Source organism: Megascapheus bottae, chromosome 22, assembly GCF_031878675.1.
Source record: "Megascapheus bottae isolate mThoBot1 chromosome 22, mThoBot2.hap1, whole genome shotgun sequence".
In the NCBI taxonomy this organism is placed as follows: Eukaryota; Metazoa; Chordata; class Mammalia; order Rodentia; family Geomyidae; genus Megascapheus; species Megascapheus bottae.
Window position 1 is genome coordinate 9,975,728 of NC_143530.1, and position 20,738 is coordinate 9,996,465.

The following is a 20,738-nucleotide window of genomic DNA, read 5'->3' on the forward strand; positions in this document are numbered from 1 at the left end:
AAGCCCCCCTCCTCCCCACTCCAGGGTATTGCTGCTTTTAAGATAACTAACTCCCTGATGTGACCTCAGTTCCCAGGACAAAGGAAGCCGCTTGTTGATTGTTCCTTACAAAAGAACCTTGACCAAGCTCTGGGTTCCTTGCTGCTGTTTCACAATCAATACCTGCCTCTGACCAAAGGTTCTGTCCACTGGGGTTGGGGGTTAGGAGCAAGCAAGCCTGTTTTGCACGCAATACTCTTGCCATTCATGAGCAATAAGTGTTACACTTCCGTTCACTGGGTCTGCTTGTCCACTTTTGGCATTTATAAATCTGTGGTTGATCCTTTGCCATCTTTCCTTGGCAGAGGTACCGCTGTATATTCTGATATAATAAGAAACAAATTCCAGAATGTTGTATCCCTTGAAGAGTCTTAAATATACTCATATGTATTAACTGATAAATTCTTCATTTGAAAATATAGTCTAGAGCCGCGAGTTTGGCCTAGTGGTAGAGTGCTTGCCTAGCATGCACAAAGACCTGAGTTTGATGGTACCACATAGTAGTTCTGTGGCTCAAGTGATAGAGCTCTATCCTTGAGAAAGCCCAAGGACACTGCTCAGGCCCTGAGTTCAAGCCAGGACTGAAGGAAAGAAGGAATAAAATATATTCTAAAGAAACAATACTAAACAGAAACAGAGCTTTTGGTTCTAAAGGTGTGTATTGCCATATTTGATTTTTAACACTATCCTCCAGGTGATAGTTTCAACTCTGGCAGGAAACTAGATGCTTGGAATATGCCCCTTGAGAATGTCTGTTATATAGGAAGGCTATACTTTCCACAGAGTTTTTGGATCTTAATGGAAAACAAATACCATGTCACACATATATAAAACATGAAATGCCTCTGAAAATATAATGAGATTTAAAAAAAAAAAAACATGGCATAGTGGCACATGGAAATGGCTTAATCAATGTTGGCTATTAGCAGTAGTAGTTTAGTACTAATGTACCAATGTCCTGGAAAAAATACTGGATTGGTAATCAGGATCCTGAAGTTCAGTGCAGATTGTGCTACCCCCAAAATAAATCAACTAATTAGCTGAATACCCTTGACTTTAAAACTGCTGTTGTCCTGTGTGTCTTCATTTGGAAAGTGAAATGAAGACACTGAGATCTCTTCTAAGTTACCATACTGTTCCGAAAATCTGTAACTCCACGAGTATTTTGTTTCAAGTTTCACCAACAGAGGAAGATACAGTACTATTGACTGTTAGGAAAACAGAAGAGAAACAAAAAGGAAAAAGCTGGACTCCATTCTTAACAGACTAGGACTGTTTACAGAGGCACAGAAGCAAGGAACTCAGCGTTCCCACATGGTTTGAGTCAAGGGTTTTATGGAGTCTGAGAGAGGAGACAGGGGTTACCTGAGTTTAGTATAAGGGAGATGACTGCAGATTGGGGCAGAGAATAGGTAAGTATTCCCTTATTCAAGTTCTCAAGGTCTTGTTAATTTACAAACAACTCTACATCTGTCTTACTTAGACAGTTAGACTTTGACAGGTTCCAATTCTGCTTCCAACCTCTTTAACCCTTTTTTTGACCTCACATCGCAGCTTCCGAGCCTTTCAGCTAGGCCCACAATGAAATGCTTACAGCCAGGTCAGATTGTCCTGCCTATGTCAAAGCACATTCATGTATACCTGGGGTAATAGGGTGGGAGTCAATCCTTCATTACAGAAATAAAAATGCCAAAACAACAAACTAGAAAATGTCTACATTTGTAGGGAATGGTTCAGTAAAGCACACAAATTATTAATATTCATTATGTTGAAATTATCCTAGCATAGCCACATGATCTTACTACATATAAGACTTTAAGTAGTCATTTATCCAATATTGAATAAATATTAAATAAACATTAACTATACACTGCCCATTTCCTTCTGGCTTTTACCTCCAAGCTTATGGCCTGTGGCTAGTAGCACATTCATATTTAGTTGTTGATCTGATTATTGAAGGATCTGCCTCTTCCCTCTAGGCCCAATCTTTTTTTTTTTTTTTTTTTTTGCAAGTCCTGGGCTTGAGCTCAGGGCCTGAGCACTGTCCTTGGACTTTCTCAAGGCTAGAGCTCTACCACTTGAGCCTCAGCACCACTTCCGGCTTTTTTCTATATATGGTACCGAGGAATCGAACCCGGGTCTTCATGCATGCTAGGCAAGCACTTTAACCACTAGGCCAAACTCCCGGCCCTAGGCCCAATCTTTTTATGTATCTAAAGATGGAATATGAAGGATTGAGTCCTGCCTTATTCCCCAGGGTCAAGCAATTCACCAGGTGCACACGGACAAGCTTGACTACATACCTGTCCATAGGGCGGCAATTCCTATCTGGGCGGAAAACACCCTCGGTCCCCAGGTGATAATAGCCCCTCAGAACAGGTGGAATATTCCACTGTGGGCCTGACCAAGAACATCCCCTAGGCCCACAAGAGACCAGAACCTATTTTCTAGTTTTGACTTCCTTGTTAGGCCCTAAATAAACCTACCCCAAATCTAGTCTGCAGCACAACCTCCGATCCCGTGGGAAGGTTTGTGCCCCTTGCTGTTCCTCAATAAACAGTCCTCACCTGTTGACGACCAAGTCCGGCCTTTTCCTTTTCCATTCTCCTTACAATTGTAAGGTTTTGGAAGGGGATGTAGTTCAAGCTGTAGTACACCTGCTTAGAAAGCACAAGACCCCATATTTTGGGAGAACCCAAACCTACCAATTGACTCCTAGGACTCAATAATGTTAGGGAAATAGAGGAGAAAAGAAAAGGTAAAAGCCGGACATGTTCTCAACAGGCTAGGACTGTTTATTGAGGTACAGCAGTGAGGGGCAATAAACCTTCCCATGGGAATGGAGGTGTGTGCAAGGAGGTGGAGCCAGAATGGGACTTTCAGGGGTTTGGGTAAAGAGATAGAGGTTACTTAAGTATAGTATAAGGAGGGGTGACTGTAGAGTGGGTAAAATATTTCCTTATCCAAGGTCTCAGGCCTTTTTAATGTTTAAACAGCACTACATCTGTTTTGCTTAGATAGTTGACCTTCACAGGATCCAGTTCTGTCTTCTTTGATCCTTTCCTGGCCTCAGCTCAGTCTCAGAGCCTTACAGGCTAGGTCCTCAATAGAATGTTTACCCCTAGGCTCAGGTTGGATTTTCCGCCTTGTGTCTAAACACATCCATGCATAGGGTAATAGGGTGGGAGTCAATTCTTCAAATAATGTGTATGAATTTCAGTTGCTTTACATGAACACTTAACCCTTGATCTTGACAAATACTTAACTTTTTAACGTCTTTCAATCTCAAGGATATCAAAGAGGATTCTCTGTATACTAAAAAAAAAATGTATTCCTCCTCTTATAAGCTGCCCATTTTTCTCTTTTGTCATTTTTAGTGTTGTTCATCTGTTATGTTTTTGTTTGTTTTTCCATCCATCTGTAAGTCTGAGGTACCTTCTGAGCTGCTCTTCAGGGGAAATCATGTATCTGTTTGGAATTGTTTGCTCTTGAGCATTTCCTGATAACATTATTAGATATGTGTTCTCCTATATGCAATACATTGCCTTGTTTTACGTATTTCCAAACTTTCCAAAAATGACATTGTATTACATGTATTGCTCTAAAACTTGTTGAGATAAGGTCTCATTTTGTCCCTGCCCGAGCTCAGGGCAACCTCTGCCACCATGCCTTGCTTATTCTTTACATTTTCAAGTTTTTCCCTTCTGCTTTGCTTTATGGTATACAGCAAATGCTGTACTACTGAGTCACATCTCCAGCCTTTGAACTTTAATAATTAAATATAAACAAAATTAGGTTATGAGTCACACTAAAAACTCGCTTCTCAGACTGCAGACTTTTTCCCTCCCCTCTTTTAAGTATTACGCCACTTTTTGCGCAAGGTACCCTGGGAGTTGTAGTTTTCTGTCACGTAGCCCTGCGGCAAGGCATCCAATCAGCAGAGAGCCAACACCTTTCCGCGCAGCGATTGGCTACACGTAGCTGACGCCCGCCGCCGCGGCGCCGTCGCGTAGGTTGACGTGAGGGCCAGCGCTTTAGGCCGGGTGGAGGCTGACGGTGTTCGCTCTGCTCCTGAGTGCTGCGGTTCCTGACTCCGCAGTGCAGCCATGGCAGAACCACAGCCCGCGTCCGGCCTCACTGATGAGGTCGCCCTCAGTTGCTGCTCCGACGCGGACCCCAGCACCAAGGTGGGCGCTAGATCTCCCTTCTCTCCCGTGACGCCCTCGGAGGGCGCGGGCCCGGGCGGCATCCGAGCCTGGTGCGGGCCCTGGCTTCAGGTCGTCCGGCCGCGGGCGGACGGGAGTGGGGCGGGAAGCGAGGTGATGTGGTCGGTCTGGTGAGGGGGCGGCCTGTGAGAAGTGGACGGGATCCTGTCTTCAGGCTGTCTCAGAGGCGCGGGACCTGCTTGTTACTGACTCGTCTAGTTGGGGACGTGGCCAGCCCCGGGTCGGGTTCCCGGGCTGTGGTGTCCCTGCTCCCAGGTCAGAGGCCCCGAACCGCCGGGCTCAGCGGCAGATCTCCCCGGCACAGTCCCGCACGTCTCTTCACCCGGACTCCGGCTTCACCCCTACCAACTCCTGCGATCGCCCCGCGCTTAACCGCTTTGGCTTTTTTCTTTTTCTTTCTTTCTTTCTGTTTGCTCACGGCAACCCTCTCGACCTCCTCGTGGCCCCAGGGGAGAACGAGAGGGATCTTAGGGCTTCCATCAAGAGGGGAATCGTAGAAATTCCTCCTCAGACCCTCTGGTTTTACGATTGCGAGCCAGTAAAAGAAGGACCTGTTGCCATTGGAGGGAGGTTTTCACTACTTTCCAGGAAGGTACTGAGTCATTCAGTCAGATGTGGTACCTCCCAGCAGTGTCCAGGCTAGACCACCGCCGTCGCCTCCAGACTTTGTACCTGAATTCTCATCTGTGTCAGTAAGCACCTGTTGTAATTATTTAGTATTCGCACAATAGCATTGTTTGTACGTTCTTTGAAGATCCACTAAGTTACCCAGACCTGTGAAGAAGGCAGAGGGGATTTGCCTTCAGAGCAGAGTCAGAAACTTCCAGCTTTGACCAGCACCTGGTATGTACTTAGGAAAAATATTAATCGCTGCAGAACTAAAAGGAGATTTATTTAAATTATAAATGAATATGAATTATTCATCTATTTAAATTGTATATCCTTTAATCCTACATATTATATATAGCATAAATTACATCATTTAGTATAAGTTAATTTCCCAGATAACAGAGGATTTTATGTATTAGTCTACTTCAAACAAGCAAAAAGATTTTAGGACTGTTTACTGTGAGTTAATTTTCCAGATAACTGGGTTTTATGTCCTGGACTGTTTCAAACAAAAAAAGATTCCTGGAGCTGTGGTTCAGTGGTAGAGAGCATGCTTAGCATGTATGAGTCCTTAGCTTCAGTCCCCAGAACTTGCACACACATACACACGATTCCAGGAAGATACTTAGAAATACATTAAATACTCTGAATTTTCTTTGATGTGGAGTTGAAATCTCGTCGGAGCACTGTCCTTGGGCTTTCTCAAGGCTAGAGCTCTACCACTTGAGCCATAGCACCACTTCCAGCTTTTTCTATGGATGTGGTACCAAGTTATTAAACCTTGGCCTTCAAGCATGCTAGGCAAGCACTCTACCACTAGGCCAAACTCTCAGCTCCAGGAGACCAGTGGTTCTGGATTCTAAATGTCCTGAGTAAAGACCTAACATGGAATTATAATAGCTGGTATATATTCATTGTGCCAGGCTAGGTGTGGTATTTTAAGTCAATTAATCCTCACAAGTCTAATAGGCATATAAGGAGATTTAGACACAGGTGTTGACTCACCCAGAGAGGGTGAGCCTGGCTTCCACCTTGTCTGCTTCTAGGGTACTGACTCAAACAGTAATTTTGGAATTTGCCATGAAAGGAATGAATTAAATTCAACTTGATTACTGATTGTCTGCATTTATAAAGACTAAGGTGGGCACTTTGGGTAATACTAAGATAAACACGATGGATCCCCCTGACTTCTAACATTAAGTGGACTAATTAGCTATTGACATTATAAAGCACTTTAGAAAACATAGAAAAGAGAAGTTTTCCAATATTGCATGGTCTGGATAGAGTCAAAATACCTCCATTTCAAATACCCTCCATTCATTGGGTACAGTAACCTTGGCAAGACTCTTGTGTTGAGTTTGCACAGTGAAAGTAAAGACAGCTCAGAGATCTACTATGAGGATAAAATAAAATGACGAGATGTATTATGTTCTCTAAATTATGAGAGCGATACAACATAAGGAAGTATTTCAAGGTAGTAGTTGTGGAGGCTCAACAAAAGTAATGATTTACTCAAAATCACATATTTAGAGCCAGAATTTGAACCATTATTGTCTCTCAAAAATAATACATCTGTGTATTTTCCTCTCTGTGCTTGAGAAATGAAAGGCCTCATGATTACTGAGGGAAAAACCAGTACTGTGGGATGTACATTGGGTAGTGGTACACAAGCTCATCCATCAAAAGGTTATAAGATTGACGTGCATCCCACTGTTTTAAAATCAGTTTAAAGTCAGGGCTATTTTGAGCTGGATGCCAGTGACTGACACCTGTAACCCTAGTTACTCAGAAGACTTGAGAGCTCGGTTCAAAGCCAAACTGGGCAGAAAAGCATGTAAGACTTGTAATCTCTAGTTAACCACCCACAAGTTGAAAATGGGAGCTATAGGTAAGTGCCAGTCCCTGAGTTCAAGCCCCAGTACTGGCACACACACACACACACACCCCACACACACACACACCCCCAAAGTAGTTTGCTTCTAAACTCAGGATGTGTGAATGTAATTCATTTTTTTCTTCCTTCCTCCCTTCCTTTCTTCCTTTCTTCCTTCCCTCTCCCTCTCCTTCCCTCTTTCTTTCCTTCCTTCCCTTTCTTTTCCTTCTCCCTTTCCCTTTCCTTTCCTTCTCTTTCTTGTGCTAGTTATAGGACTTGAACTGGGCATGGGCACTTGCCCCTAAGCTTCCTTTGCTCAAGGCTAGCACTCTACCACTGGAGTCATGGCTCCACTTCAGGCTTTTTCTCTTTTCTTTAATACTTTATGGAGATAAAGTGAACTTTCTTGCCCAAGCTGGCTTCAAATTGCAATATTCAGATCTCAGACTCCCGAGTAGCTGGAATTACTGGTGTAAGCCATTGGCACAATTCATTTTTGCTGTTTCCTGGCTGTCTCTTGGTTGTAGGGGTATGCCCCAGCCCGCGGGGGTTTGTTCAACTAGGACCTGGAAAGAGAAGGGCAGACGAATGGAGAGGCAGGAGACACGAAGAAGGAGAGCTAGTCAGAAGGTTTGATCAAGCTCTCATTTATTGAAGGTTTCAATACAGTTTTTATACTAGTTTAGCAGGTGGGGACTTTTCAGGCTAGGGGGGAGATCAAAAACAAAAATGAGGAAGTCGTGGCAATGAAGTCATTGCAATGATTGTTCACTTGTGGCAATGAAGTCAACGATTATTCAGTTGTAGTAATGTCAAACCACAGGAGGTATTGCCTGATTTCTGAGAACCTGTTGACAAACAAACTATATGAATGACTGAATTGAGTAACTAGAAAACAGAAACTATATGGGTGGCTGAGAAGGTATTTCCTTTCCTGCCGGCTCCCATCAGAGGTAGTGGTGTTGGAGGTCTGTCTCATCTCCTTATCTTGTCCTCCTACATCTCATGGCTAGTCCTAGGAGACTGCTTTTCCTTAGGGTGTCCTGCTTCCCCTACTGCCACACCTCTCTTCTGCTTTTAAGGTCCTTGCGTGATTACATTGAACTCCGAGAATTTACACTAATTTCTGTATTTTAAGTCTGATTACTAACCTTAATAAATCTGTAAAGTCCCTCAAAGTGGTACCAAAATCAGTGTTTGACCCAATGATCTGGGACATTTTAGCCTTTAGCAATGCATTGGTGGAGCTCCAAGTCTAGCAAGGAAGGACAGCTTTCCCCATGAAGCTGCCAGGTGCTGCCATGGAAATTGCTTGAAAGACCACAAATAAGATTTCCTGGCCCTGGCCTCCCCAAGCCAACATGATAATTGACAAGGAAGTAGGGCTCACTCACTACAAGAGAGGGAGATGTCTGCTATTTTTATCAGATTTTCAGTATCTTATTTTTATCTGTACTTAGACAAGCATGTGACATAAACAGTCTTGCTGCTACATATATATGTATATATACATATATATTTATATAAAAATATAAAAGTATATATATTTATATAAATATAAAATATATATTATATGCTTATATAATTATATACTTATACATAATACATATTAATATACAATGTATTATATATAAATATGTAACACATTCATATATAATGTTTTATATAAAATAAATGTAGAAAATATATTTATATAAATATATATTATACATATAATATAAAAATATATATTTAAATTGCCAGTCCTGGAGCTTGAACTCAGGGCCTGGGCACTGTCCTTGGGCTTTCTCAAGCCTAGCTCTCTACCACTTGAGCCACAGTGCCACTTTGGGCTATTTCTGTGTATGTGGTACTGAGAAATCAAACCAAGGGCTTCCTGCATACTAAGCAGGCACTCTACCACGAGGCCATACTCCAGGCCAATTTTCCTTTAAAATTTAATAAGTATTTTGGGTTTCTTTCAAAGCAGTCACAGTGACTATAGGTGTTTTTGTGGGGGAGCCATGGCTTAGCTGTGTGTGCTAGGCTAGTGCCTGGATATCAGGAGCTATTTTTCTCTTTCTCACCTGCTTGCCCAAAGGGACACCTTTGGCCTCATTTCTCAGTCCCAAGACTGAGAGTACATCTGCAGTCTTCTAGAAACCTAGAACCTCAGAGCCCAAGTGCCTTACATGTTACTGTAAGCCATAAGAATTAGCCAGGTGTTGGTGGGGAGTTTGGCCTAGTGATACAGTGATTGCCTAAAATGCAGGAAGACCCAGGTTCAATTCCTTGGTACCACATACATAGAAAAAAGCTGGAAGTGGTGCTGAGGCTCAAGTGGTAGAGCTCTAGCCTTGAGAAAGTCCAAGGACAAAGCTCAGACCCTGAGCTCAAACCCAGTACTGGCGCAAAAAAAAAAAAAAAAAAAAAAAGAGCCAAGTGTCAGTTGCTCATGCTTGTAATTCCAGCTTCTCAGGAGGATGAGATCTAAGGATTGCCTTCTAAAGCCAGCTGAGATGAGAAAGTCTGAGACTCCAGTTGACCACCAGAAAACCAGAAGCAGAGCTGTGGCTCAAAGTGGTAGAGTGCTATCCTTGAGTGAAAAGAAACTCAGGGACAGGGCCCAGACCCTGAATTCAAGCCCCAGAACTAGCACACACAAAAAAATTAACAATGGTGGCCAATATATTTGTATCTTATAAGAAGTACAAGTGAAAGTTAAAGATGTTTTTAATGTATCTATTTCTTTTTTAGGATTTTCTGTTACAGCAGACTATGCTACGAATTAAGGATCCTAAGAAGTCACTGGATTTTTATACTAGAGTTCTTGGAATGACGTAAGTAAAGCATTAGCACCTTGATGTTTATTCCATAGTATGAACACAGGGAAGGTTTTCATCAAGGGCCAAGAGCATGGCCTCATGGTAGAGTGCCTGCCTACCATGCACAAAGCCCTGGATTTGATTCCCCGGTACTATATACACAGAAAAAGCTGGAAGTGGTGCTGTGGCTCAAGTGGCAGAGTGTTAGCCTTGAGCAAAAAGTGTTCAAGGACACAGGTCCAAGGACCTAACTTGTCTTAGTATGATGTTTTCCAAATGTTTCCATTTCCTTACAAATGAGGAACTGTCATTCTGATGGCAGCATAGAATTCCATTGTGTATATATGCCACATCTTTTTGATCGATTCATCTACTGAGGGGCATCTGGGTTGGTTCCATATTCACCTATGGTGAATAATGCTGCAATGAACCTGGTTGTGCTGGTAGGTTTAATATAGCCTTGTTTCTGGATACTTGGGTAAATACCCAGGAGTGGGATTGCTGGGTCATGGGGGATCTCGATATTTAGTTTTTTGAGGAACTGCCACACTGCTTTCCAGAGTGGTTGAATGAGTTTACACTCATACTGTGTAGTAAGTAGCGTTACCTTCTTGCTGCATCCCCACCAGAATCTGTTCTTACTAGATTTCTTGATAATGGCCATTCTAACTGGAGTGAGGTGAAATCTCAAAGTTGTTTTGATTTGCATTTCTTTTATGGCCAGAGATGTTGAGCATTTCTTCTTGTGTCTATTGGCCATTCTTTTTTTTTTTTTTTTTTTTTGCCAGTCCTGGGCTTGAGCTCAGGGTCTGAGCACTGTCCTTGGATTTTCTCAAGGCTAGAGCTCTACCACTTGAGCCTCAGCACCACTTCCAGCTTTTTTTTCTATGTATGTGGTACCAAGGAATCGAACCCGGGTCTTCATGCATGCTAGGCAAGCACTTTAACCACTAGGCCAAACTCCCGGCCCCTATTGGCCATTCTTATTTCCTCTTCAGAGAAGTCTCTCTTTAAGTCTTCAGCCCACCTTTTAATGGGATGGTTGTTTCTTTGCAGATTAGTTTTTGAGGGATTTAACTTCTCGAGCTGTAGGTATATTTTAGATATACCTTATCTGTTGTACAGCAAGTGAAGATCTCCTACTCTGTGGGCTTTCTATTTATCTTTCAGCCTTTCTTACTAATGATTTGTGCTTGTTTATTTTTAATTTCAGGCTACTCCAAAAATTGGATTTTCCTTCTATGAAATTTTCACTCTACTTCTTGGCTTATGAGGATAAAAATGACATCCCCAAAGAGAGAAAGGAAAGAGTAGCATGGACATTCTCCAGAAAAGCTACACTTGAGTTGACGCAGTAAGTTTTTTTTTTTTAGATATGCTAAACTTTCTTTTATTTCTTGGTGGGTCATAAGGCTTGAACTCATCCTGGGTGCTATCCATGAGCTCTTTAGCTCAAGGCTACTGCCCTACCCTTGAGCCAATCCCCATTTCCGATTTCTAGAGATTAATTGGAGATAAGAGTCTCGGGTCCTTTTGTGCCCGGGCTGGCTTTGAACTTTGATTCTCAGATCTCAGCCTCCTGAGTAGCCAGGATTACAGGCATGAGCCACCGCACCCAATTTAAATTTAAACTGTAAGAATTAGCTGAAACTTATTGGAAAACTACTGATTTCAACCATCTATGGCTGTGTTTCAAACTGTACAGGTGAATCCTTGTAAAATATGTCAAGGTTTGCTGGGCAGGTGGCTCACACCCAGCCAGGGCACAAAAGGACCTGAGATTCTTATCTCCAATTAACCACTAAATTGGGAAGTTGGGCTTGGCTCAAGGGTAAGGCAGTAACCTTGTGCTAAAGAGCTTAGGGACAGCGCCCAGGCCGAGTTCCAGCCCCATGACCCACAAAATAATAATAATAATTCCTTTTCCCTTTTTGTTCTGTTATGTTTTATTATCTTTACAATGTTTGTTTGTATTCCCTACTAATTACCAAAAGAGCATTTGTTGCAAAATGTGTCTTGACTGAGAAGAAAACCTTGGAATGAAATAGTTCTAGACATGAACCTTAGCTCTGATGTTAGTTCTGTGACCCTGACAAATTGTATCTCTTCCCTATATAATCTTTTCTATAAAATGGAAATATTCAACTCTAGAGTTCGGTCCAATATGATGTATTTCACACAATAAAAGGTGTTGTTGGTGTCTTGCTGTGATTGCAATGCCTGTTTTTACTGTCTCCTTGACCTGGTTAAAACCATAGTTTACCCTCTTTTCTTGTCTACAGTTGACAATTAGTGTAGCAGCAGGCTTAGATCAGCTTTGTAAATAGGTACACAGGAGAAGACTTTAAGATGGACATTTCTTTTTGGGATATTTGTTCTACAGGACAGAGGTGTGAGTTCTGGTTTCTCTTCTTTTATAGCAATTGGGGCACAGAAGATGATGAGACCCAGAGTTACCATAATGGCAATTCAGACCCTCGAGGATTTGGTATGTTTTACTATTTGTATGGAACATGTATGAATTGATGTTATGTGGTATGTCTATTAGGATTATAATAAACCTAAGGCAGTATTGATTACCAAGAATAATTTAGTAGAGAGATAGTCATCTTTATTTTCCATAAATACTCTTTTTTAGGAGTATACAATTTTTGAGTCTTGGTCTAAATATAGAATTTATTCATGATGATTTTACTTTAAACCTCAGTATTATATTTGAAGTAGACATTGTCTTTCTTTTTGTTTGTTTTTTGCCAGTGTTGGGGCTTGAACTCAGGGCCTGAGCACTATCCTTGGGCTTTCCTCTAGGCTAGTGCTCTACCACTTAAGCCATAGCACCACTTCCGGCTTTTCTATGTATGTGGTACTGAGCAATAGAACCTGGGTATCGTGCATGATAGGCAAGCGCACTACCACTAGGCCAGATTCCCAGCCCTTATCTCTGTCTTTCTTACTCTCTGCATTGGTGGGGTTTGAACTTATTCAAGTCCTCCAACTCCTTCCAGTATACTTTTTAAGTAAAATAACAAAACAAAACCAAAAAACCTATTGCTAATAGCAATCTCAATTTTCTGGCAGTATACACTTCTGTCTTAATGTAAAGATCACACAAGTCCAGACCGTAAAGTCTGATGTATAGTCACTGGTAACAGTAAAGTTATTCAGTGTGAGTAACCAATAACTTCTCTTACTGTTTCTTTGATCCTATTTTGGTATAGATTACTCTTAACAGATTGAGCTGTTTGAGACTGTATTGGTTTTTCTTAGCAGATTGAGCTGTATGAGCCTGTATTGGCTTATTTTAAATAACTTATCTTTCAGAGCAACTATTTATGCCATTATACCCAGTTTAATTAGAACTACTCATTGTTAAATATGGATTTGGAGCCTGCTTGTGTTTTCAAGTGCCTTTTTATTTATTTATTTTTATTTTTGCTTGGGCTCAGCGCCTGGGCACTGTCCTTGGGTTTTCTCAAGGCTAAAGCTCTACCACTTGAGCCACAGCACCACTTCTGGCTTTTCTTCTATGTATGTGGTACCAAGGAATCGAACCCTGGTCTTTGTGCATGCTAGGCAAGCACTCTACCACTAGGCCAAACTCCTGGTCTCAAGTGCCCTGTGTTTTGAAATAAGTTTTGGAAGCTACTTGTGGCACTTGGATACACTGTTGTGATTACTTATTTCCTTTTTCTGTGTGTATGTGTGTTGGGGGCATGTCACCTAAGGTCATATTGGAATTGCTGTTCCTGATGTTCATGGTGCTTGTAAAAGATTTGAAGAATTAGGAGTCAAATTTGTGAAGAAACCTGATGATGGTGAGTCTACTACTTACTATCTTCATGCCTTTCTGTTATTAAATAATGGTATAAGCACCTGTATAGAGTGCTCTGTCAAAGTAAAACCCTTCTCACAAGAGAGTCATCAAAACCTAAGATCCTCCCACTCTCTAGACCCCCTCTGTAAGTGACTTGCCTGGGTAGGTGAGGTATACTACTTGCTCCCTTGAGCACCTCTTTGTCTTTGTCTTTGTTTTGTCAGTAGTGGGGCTTGAACTCTGGGCTTGGGCGCTGTTCCTGAGCTCCTTAGCTCAAGGTTACACCCTACCCCTTGAGCCACAGTGCCACTTCTGGTTTTCTAGTGTTTAATTAAAGATTAACAGTCTCACAGACTTTAGTGTCCTTGCTGGCTTCAAAGTGAGAGCCTCAGATCTCAGCCTCCTGATTAGCCATGATTACAGGCATGAGCCATCTCGCCCAGCTGTTTTTTCTCATAGAATAATTTCTTTGATTCCCAAACTGGTAGAAATGGTAACAGGAAAATTAGGCATTAGGGGGCCCGTTTTCCAGCTTTGTGTGGAAGGTAACATTTGGGACATTTTGAAATATATGCATTTGAGCAACACTAACAACGTGGAATTGGAAACATTAAAGCCAAATCCAAGCAGGGGTGTGGTGGCTCATGCCTGTAATCTTAGCTACTCAGGAGACTGAGATCAAAGCCAGCCTGGGCACTAAAGAACATGAGACTCTTATCTCCAATTAATCACTAGAAAATGGGAAGTGGGGCTATGGCTTAAGGAATAGGGGAGTAGCCTTGAGCTGAAGAGCCCTCGGACAGAGCCCAGACCCAGAGTCCATACCCCATGATGGACAAAAGAAAAAGAAAAAAGATACATAAAATAATTTGGTTCCTGAAAGTGCTAATTAAAAATTGAGTTGAGAAAGGTGTTTTCATGTGTTGGACTTCCTTGTCAGTAATGACCATTTTCACTTTCCAGGTAAAATGAAAGGTCTGGCCTTTATTCAAGATCCTGATGGCTACTGGATTGAAATTTTGAATCCTAACTGTGTAACAGCTATTGTGTAGTTGTGTGAGAACACTTCTGTGAGGAGCAGTGGAGACCGAAAGAGAAAGGAAACAGTGTAATTGGAGATATTCAGATACCTGGAGCATCTTGGACCAATGGATTGATGGATTGTGTCCTAATTCAAATTATTTTTAAGTACATTTTCCTTTCCTGTTTCAGCATTTCCCTGCCCACCCACACATAATTATTCTAGTTTTAAAGTAGTACTTTATCATTGACCTTGAATGTAGTTGTATAACTATACTTTTTAGGTAATAATTAGGACAAGTCCCTTTAAAGGCTGAATTTGCTACCTTCTGCCTCCCAAATTACCTCTCTTCATATTCTTCAAATCTGCCTTTGAAACTTTTTTTTTTAAACTTTCTTTGTGTATGTGTCTGGTCGTTATCTTCTGGGGTTTTTCTATTCCCAGAAATACTTTTCACAATACAAAGCAAAGAACACCGACCAAAAATGAAACTTCATATGTACTTCAAACAATACAAAGTGTTTATTTTACAAAAGAGAAGGAATTCCTGAGGGCAATTCAGAATCATGCTGACAAGGATACTAATAGAATAATGAATATCATTTCTTTTATGAAATAATTTCAGAATTCAAAGACTGACTACATTTACCTGAGAGTGGGGAGGAAGAAGGATACAATCTCCAGCTATTGGGCGAGGCAGTAATATACTCTTTATTACTAACTAATCATCCTGTGAGAAAGAAAGCAGGGTGTGTAGAATAATGTGAATGAATTGAGCATTCAAGGTCTCACCATCACTTTAATAATTTAGATTATGCTTCATTATTATGCCTTACAATACCTATTGCATTAGTCTTTTATATAAACCTTCCATGAGTTTGTGCACTGTGCTCTCGGCTCTTAGGCCTGATTATCATGGTGAGACACCTGGGTGTTCCCATCTTTGTGATGCTTGAACGACTCATAAGGAGTCTTCTTACCCCAAGGTCTGCATGATGCCAGTTCAATTATATTGAATGGTAACAGAGATACTAGAAGTAGGCTCAGCAGTCTTCCCTCCAGTGTTCACTGGGTTTCAGAAATTCAAAGTGATTCTGAAAATCTCTTACAGTCTGAAGGATAAAAACATCCAGCCTGTGGTTGAACTACATTTAGATTTTCTGTAGACACTAATGGAAGACTTGGATAGGCCATGACAGCTGTTCTTTCATTGGTAGTACTTCACATTTTTCACATTTCCTTTTCGGATCAAACAGGTTCATGTGAGCAATTTAAAGAAATTGTACATGTAGGCCAAAATAAATTTTAAGAATTACTTTAATTTGTAAACATCTCTCCATCAGTTTATTTATTTATTAACTGAAGGAAACCCTTAGCAGAAAAAGACTGAATGGAATTGCACACTAAACCAGGAATAGTGATTGTGTACAACCTGGAGGGTGGTCATTTCTTTGGGTAAAGATGTGTATGAAAGGGCTGGCCTAGTAGTTGAGTGCTTGCCTAGCTTGCACCAAGACCTGGGTTCAATTCCTTGGTACCACCCATATAGAAAAAGCTGGAAGTGGTGTTGTGGCTTGGCATGAAAGAGCTCAGGGACAACGCCCAGGCCCAGAGTTCAAGTCTCAGGACTGACAATGGAAAAAAAAATGTGTGAGAAAGGAAATGAAATAAGGAATAAAGGATTGTGGTTTAAGAGAAAACCAAACTGGGCTCTGGTTGCTCACTTCTGTAATCCTAGTTACTCAGGAGGCTGAGATCTGAGGATTGAGGTTCAAAGCTAGCTTGGGTATGAAAGTCTGTGTGAGACTCTTATCTTCAGTTAACCATCAGAAAACTGGCACTGTGGCTCATGGGTGGGGAAGTAGCATTGAGCTGAAGAGCTCAGGAACAGCGTCCAGAGTTTAAGCCTCATGACTGACAGTGAGAGAGAGAGGACCAAATACCAAAATTTGGTTACAGCAATTTAGGAAGACCAACTTCACATTCTGAGTACTGGAATTAACATACAAAGGGTCTATTCAGCCCATAAGTAATTCAAACTTCATTTCTACTTGCTAAGTAAATCTTGCTAACAGATGGTCCTTGTTCCTTAAATCCATTCCTATGTGCATTGAAAAATGTATCATTTTTTTAGGTCTTGCTAAGGATTAGAGCAATCACTTCTAAATAAACTTGCCTGGAAGTGCTTGCTGATAGGAAGGGACGAGCTAGAGCACAAGATGCTCTGATTTTGGCAATAAGGAAAAAAAAAATCTACCATCTGACATAGCAAGCCCTTTAGGATTTAGAATCAGAAGCTAGATGGTTCTGAGATGCCAAGAGCTCCAGGTTCCTCCAGTGTTTCTAGCCTGTACTTTGTTTTCTCTTAGGGCCAACAATATTTTGGATTAAAGATAATCTATCATCTCAAGTGTCACTTGTATCCTTAGCAATATCCAATGAAAGAAAAACTTAACCCTGACTTAAGGTTTGAAAATCTTTGGGGTTCTTCAGCAGAATTCTCATCTTGTCTCAGACTTTGATAGACTGGGATAGGTTTTTTTTTTTTTTTCAGACTTTGCTTTAGATTACTGGCAGCTTTAAGGAGTACTGGTTTGTAGAGTATTTCTCAGTTGGGATTTTCTGAGTGCATATGATTGGTGGTGATGATGAAATGGAGGAGGAAGAGAAGAACGGGAATTAGGAGGAGAAGAAGATAAAGATGATGATGACACTGAGATCATGGGTTTTTAAGAGACCATAGAGGTAAATGGCACATCATATGAAGGGTACATACTATGAATAAGGCATTATCCTCTCATGGGAAGTTCTCTGCCCATGCCCTTTCCACACTATACTCTTTGGGAGGAGATCACTCTGAAATCCACATGTATTGGGGAACTACATTTCTATTTAAGAGAAAAACAGGTGCTGCACCTATCTGACTGCTCAGTGGGATTTGCAAAGGTTGCAGGTGTCCAATGTGCTGGCTTCCCATCCACTCAATGCTAGGTTAACCCAAGTGAAAATATGTCCAATGAATTTCCCAACTAACCCCTAGGGGTCAGCACTGCCTCGTTGAGAGCCACTGCCTCGTTGAATGCCACTTCTAGTTTCTTTAAAGGGCATGTTAACTTACAGCATTTACAAAGCAATGCAAGTAGAATACAGATTCATGCTTTCCTCCTTGTTTACATCTTAACCTGATTCAGCACTCATTCAGGAGAGCTTTCAAGAGCTCTTCAAAGCATTCCTTTTTTTTATATTAAACTCTTTACATAATAGTGTCTTAAGTTCTATACTTATAATTATAAGGTAACTGGATTGAGCATGCTTGTATTGGACACAATTGAGAAGTACATAACCTTTCCAGGAATCAGAAATGCCCATACATAGAAAAAGCCAGAAGTGCTGTGGCTTAAGTGGTAGAGCACTAACATTGAGAAAGCCCAAGGGCAGTACACAGGCCCTATGTTCAAGCCCCAGGATCGAAAAAAAAAAAAATAAAAGCATCAGATTTAAATGTCCAAACTGCATATAATTTGATGCTTGTGATATATATATATTAGTGAATATATATATATATATATATTAGTGAAAGAAACAAAAACCTCAAATGGGGAAAGAGTTAACTCTTGTAATGCAACAATGGAATATGATCTATTTTAACATCGTTTAAACAATTCAAAACTCTAAGCCTTTTGTGCTTTCAAAAAACAGGAAAATGCTCATGAGACCCCTTAAGTAGAAAGGCAGGATGCAAACTCATGTACATAATGGCAATGCTGCAGGTTTTTACCTGCTCCAAATAGGGTGAAATAGGATTTGGGCAGACCAAAAAAAAATGTAAGGCCTAATACGAATGGCAGTTATCTTTTATTCATGAGCTGTCTGCCCACAGATGCAGTGGTTGTACCACCAGCACAACTGTGCAGTAATGGTGCCTGTTTCTGCTCCCACTAGACAAAAGTGACAGCCAGCTAGATATGGCCTTAAGGTTACTGAAGGTAGCACACAAATATGTGACTCAAGGTTACATGGATGTGCTAACCACAGTGATGTGTAGGTTCAGAGCCTTCCAGGAGATGCAGTGGGAAAAATCTTACTCCATTTCCCTTCATTTATGCTCTCGAATTTGTTGAAAAAGGAAAGAAAAAAAAAAACCCACATACAGGGCTGGGAATGTGGCTCAGTGGTGGAGTGCTTGCCTCGCATGCATGAACCCCTGGGTTTGGTTCCTCAATACTACATAAACAGAAAAAGCTGGAAGTGGTGCTGTGGGCTCAAGTGGTAGAGTGCTAGCCTTGAGCTAAAGAGGCTCAGGGACAGAGCCCAGACTCTGAGATCAAGCCCCAGGAGTGGCTCCCCCCAAAAAGCCCCACATGCAGTTAGAAATGCTTTGAAGGAAAATCACTAATTTGTGATTATTCCTGACTACTGGGATTAGTAATGATTTTATTCCTTACATATTCTGTGTTTTCCAAATTCTCTGAAATGATTAAGGATTTGTTCACATTTGCATTTTTTGCCTTCTCTGTGAAAAATAGACCTTTCTAAAAAATTTTTTTACACTTGTTATAACAAAGGTAATATACAGAGAGATTACAGATATGTAAGTCAGATAATATTATTTTGGGGCCGTATCATCCCTTTCTTTCTGTCTCCAGTTTTTCCCTTCCATTCTCACCCACAGGTTGTAGAGTTCACTTCAACATAGTGTCCAGGGTGTGCCTTGGTGTGTGCCACTGCTGCATTTGTTCAGCCTTTCTCCCTTCATTTCTTTGCCTCCCCTTACACTCCCAAAGACAGAGAAGTGAACAAACAGAACCAAAGGAAAATAAAAGTAGAAAAAAAAAAAAGCTTTATTGTTTCCATTTCCTGGAGTTCATGTCACTAAATATTATTTTGATGATCAGATGCACCTAAGCACTGTAAAAGGAGTTATTTCAATACATGTTTTTGTCTGATACCCAAACTTCTATTCATGATGATAACATTACTATCAGAATAAGTGGCTCACACTTGTAATCTCAACCACAGGGGAGACTGAGATTTACAAGATTATAGTGCCAAGGCAGTTGGGGCAGAAAAGTCCTTGTTACCATTGAGAGAAACTTTACACAGTGCTGCATACATGACCCCAGCAAAGACAGGAAATAAGAACTTATCCTAAAAAATAACTAGTGAAAAACAACTGCAGTCAGGGCTTAAGTGGTAAAGCATGAGCACTGTGAATTCATAATCCACTAAAGCCATTCATTTTACCAGTATTTTAAATGGCATCACTACTCCAAGGTGGACCCTGTATCAACATCAGGACTAAGTGGAAATTGATGAAAAATCAAGAATTTCAGGCTTTATCTCACATTTACTGAACCAGAATCCATCCATCCATCCATCCATCCATCCATCCATCCATCCATTCATTCAAAATGCTGGAGATTGAACCAGGGCTTTCCATATTGCTAGTAACACATCCACTACTTGAGCTATGCTAATAGCTCTTTTACTGTTATAAGGCTCCTTAAAAGTCAAGAACCCCTTTTTCTTTCATAGCATCCTTGTGCCCATGGCCTCAGTGCCTGAAATGAAGTAGGCTGTGAGTTATAAGGAGATGCAGGAAGGCCTGTTAACACTTTAAAATGCCTTTCTGTAATAGGACACTAAAGACTTAATGGAAGGTATAGCACATGATTAGAAACACACAAACATATTAAATGTCCTTGAAGAACAAGAAGGCTGAAAATAGATGGATAATACACTGGGAAAAGTAATAATCTATGGAGGCAAACTGCATGAAACAGCAATAATGAGCAAAAGCTCAACATGAGTAAAGAAGGTTGAAAAGCACTGTGACCTACCCTTTTGGAGATGCTATTTGTGTTAAGTGATAGCATCTGATAGACCAGTTTCAAGTGCTCACTCCTGTGTCTGTGGCTCTCAACATTAATTCACCTGGAGGGTTTGTCAAAGCCCAGGAGCCTGGGTCCCACTGTGGTCTGGCAGATCTCTACAATGTCTATCACATTCCCAGGTACTGCTGGTACTGGCCATATTGGGCCCCACTTTGAGAACCACCGCACCAACATTCTCCATGGACTGGCGGATAAGCAGAGCCTGAAGTTGGGAGAATGCCAAAGGCCCTTGTGGCTCACTGGAGCATGTATGGCTGCTCTAGTAAATGACTGTCATCCCTCTGGGGATGAATGGAAGAATCCTTACTGACATGCTTGCTGTGGTGTAGTGGGCTCATTCTCCTTAGCAACCCAGGCTGCTGCAGGCTGAATGCAGCCAGTGGGTTCTGAGGCTGAATGTAAGTGTAGGAAATTTAAAAAAAAATGTGATTCTTTTTCTATTAAATGGCCTTCAGCCT

The 20,738-nt window shown here is 41.2% G+C and overlaps 1 protein-coding gene across 1 annotated transcript; it reads left to right on the forward strand.

Annotated features, from left to right (window-relative positions):
• Positions 1–4,064: 4,064 nt before the first annotated feature.
• On the forward strand, positions 4,065–15,715 carry Glo1 (glyoxalase I). Its single transcript, XM_090355744.1, has 6 exons — positions 4,065–4,226; positions 9,484–9,566; positions 10,765–10,905; positions 11,972–12,039; positions 13,277–13,366; positions 14,329–15,715. Exons 1-6 carry the CDS (start codon positions 4,146–4,148, stop codon positions 14,415–14,417), a joined length of 552 nt encoding a protein of 183 aa, XP_090211870.1. The 5' UTR covers positions 4,065–4,145; the 3' UTR covers positions 14,418–15,715.
• The last annotated feature ends 5,023 nt before the right edge of the window (positions 15,716–20,738 follow it).

What these genes read in the sequence shown, in the direction of transcription:
- Glo1 (XM_090355744.1), top strand. Translation starts at nt 4,146, where the DNA reads ATGGCAGAACCACAGCCCGCGTCCGGCCTCACTGATGAGGTCGCCCTC. An exon ending in ACGCGGACCCCAGCACCAAG is followed by an intron (nt 4,227 to 9,483) that starts GTGGGCGCTAGA and finishes TTTCTTTTTTAG; the next exon opens with GATTTTCTGTTACAGCAGAC. An exon ending in TTCAGACCCTCGAGGATTTG is followed by an intron (nt 12,040 to 13,276) that starts GTATGTTTTACT and finishes ATGTCACCTAAG; the next exon opens with GTCATATTGGAATTGCTGTT.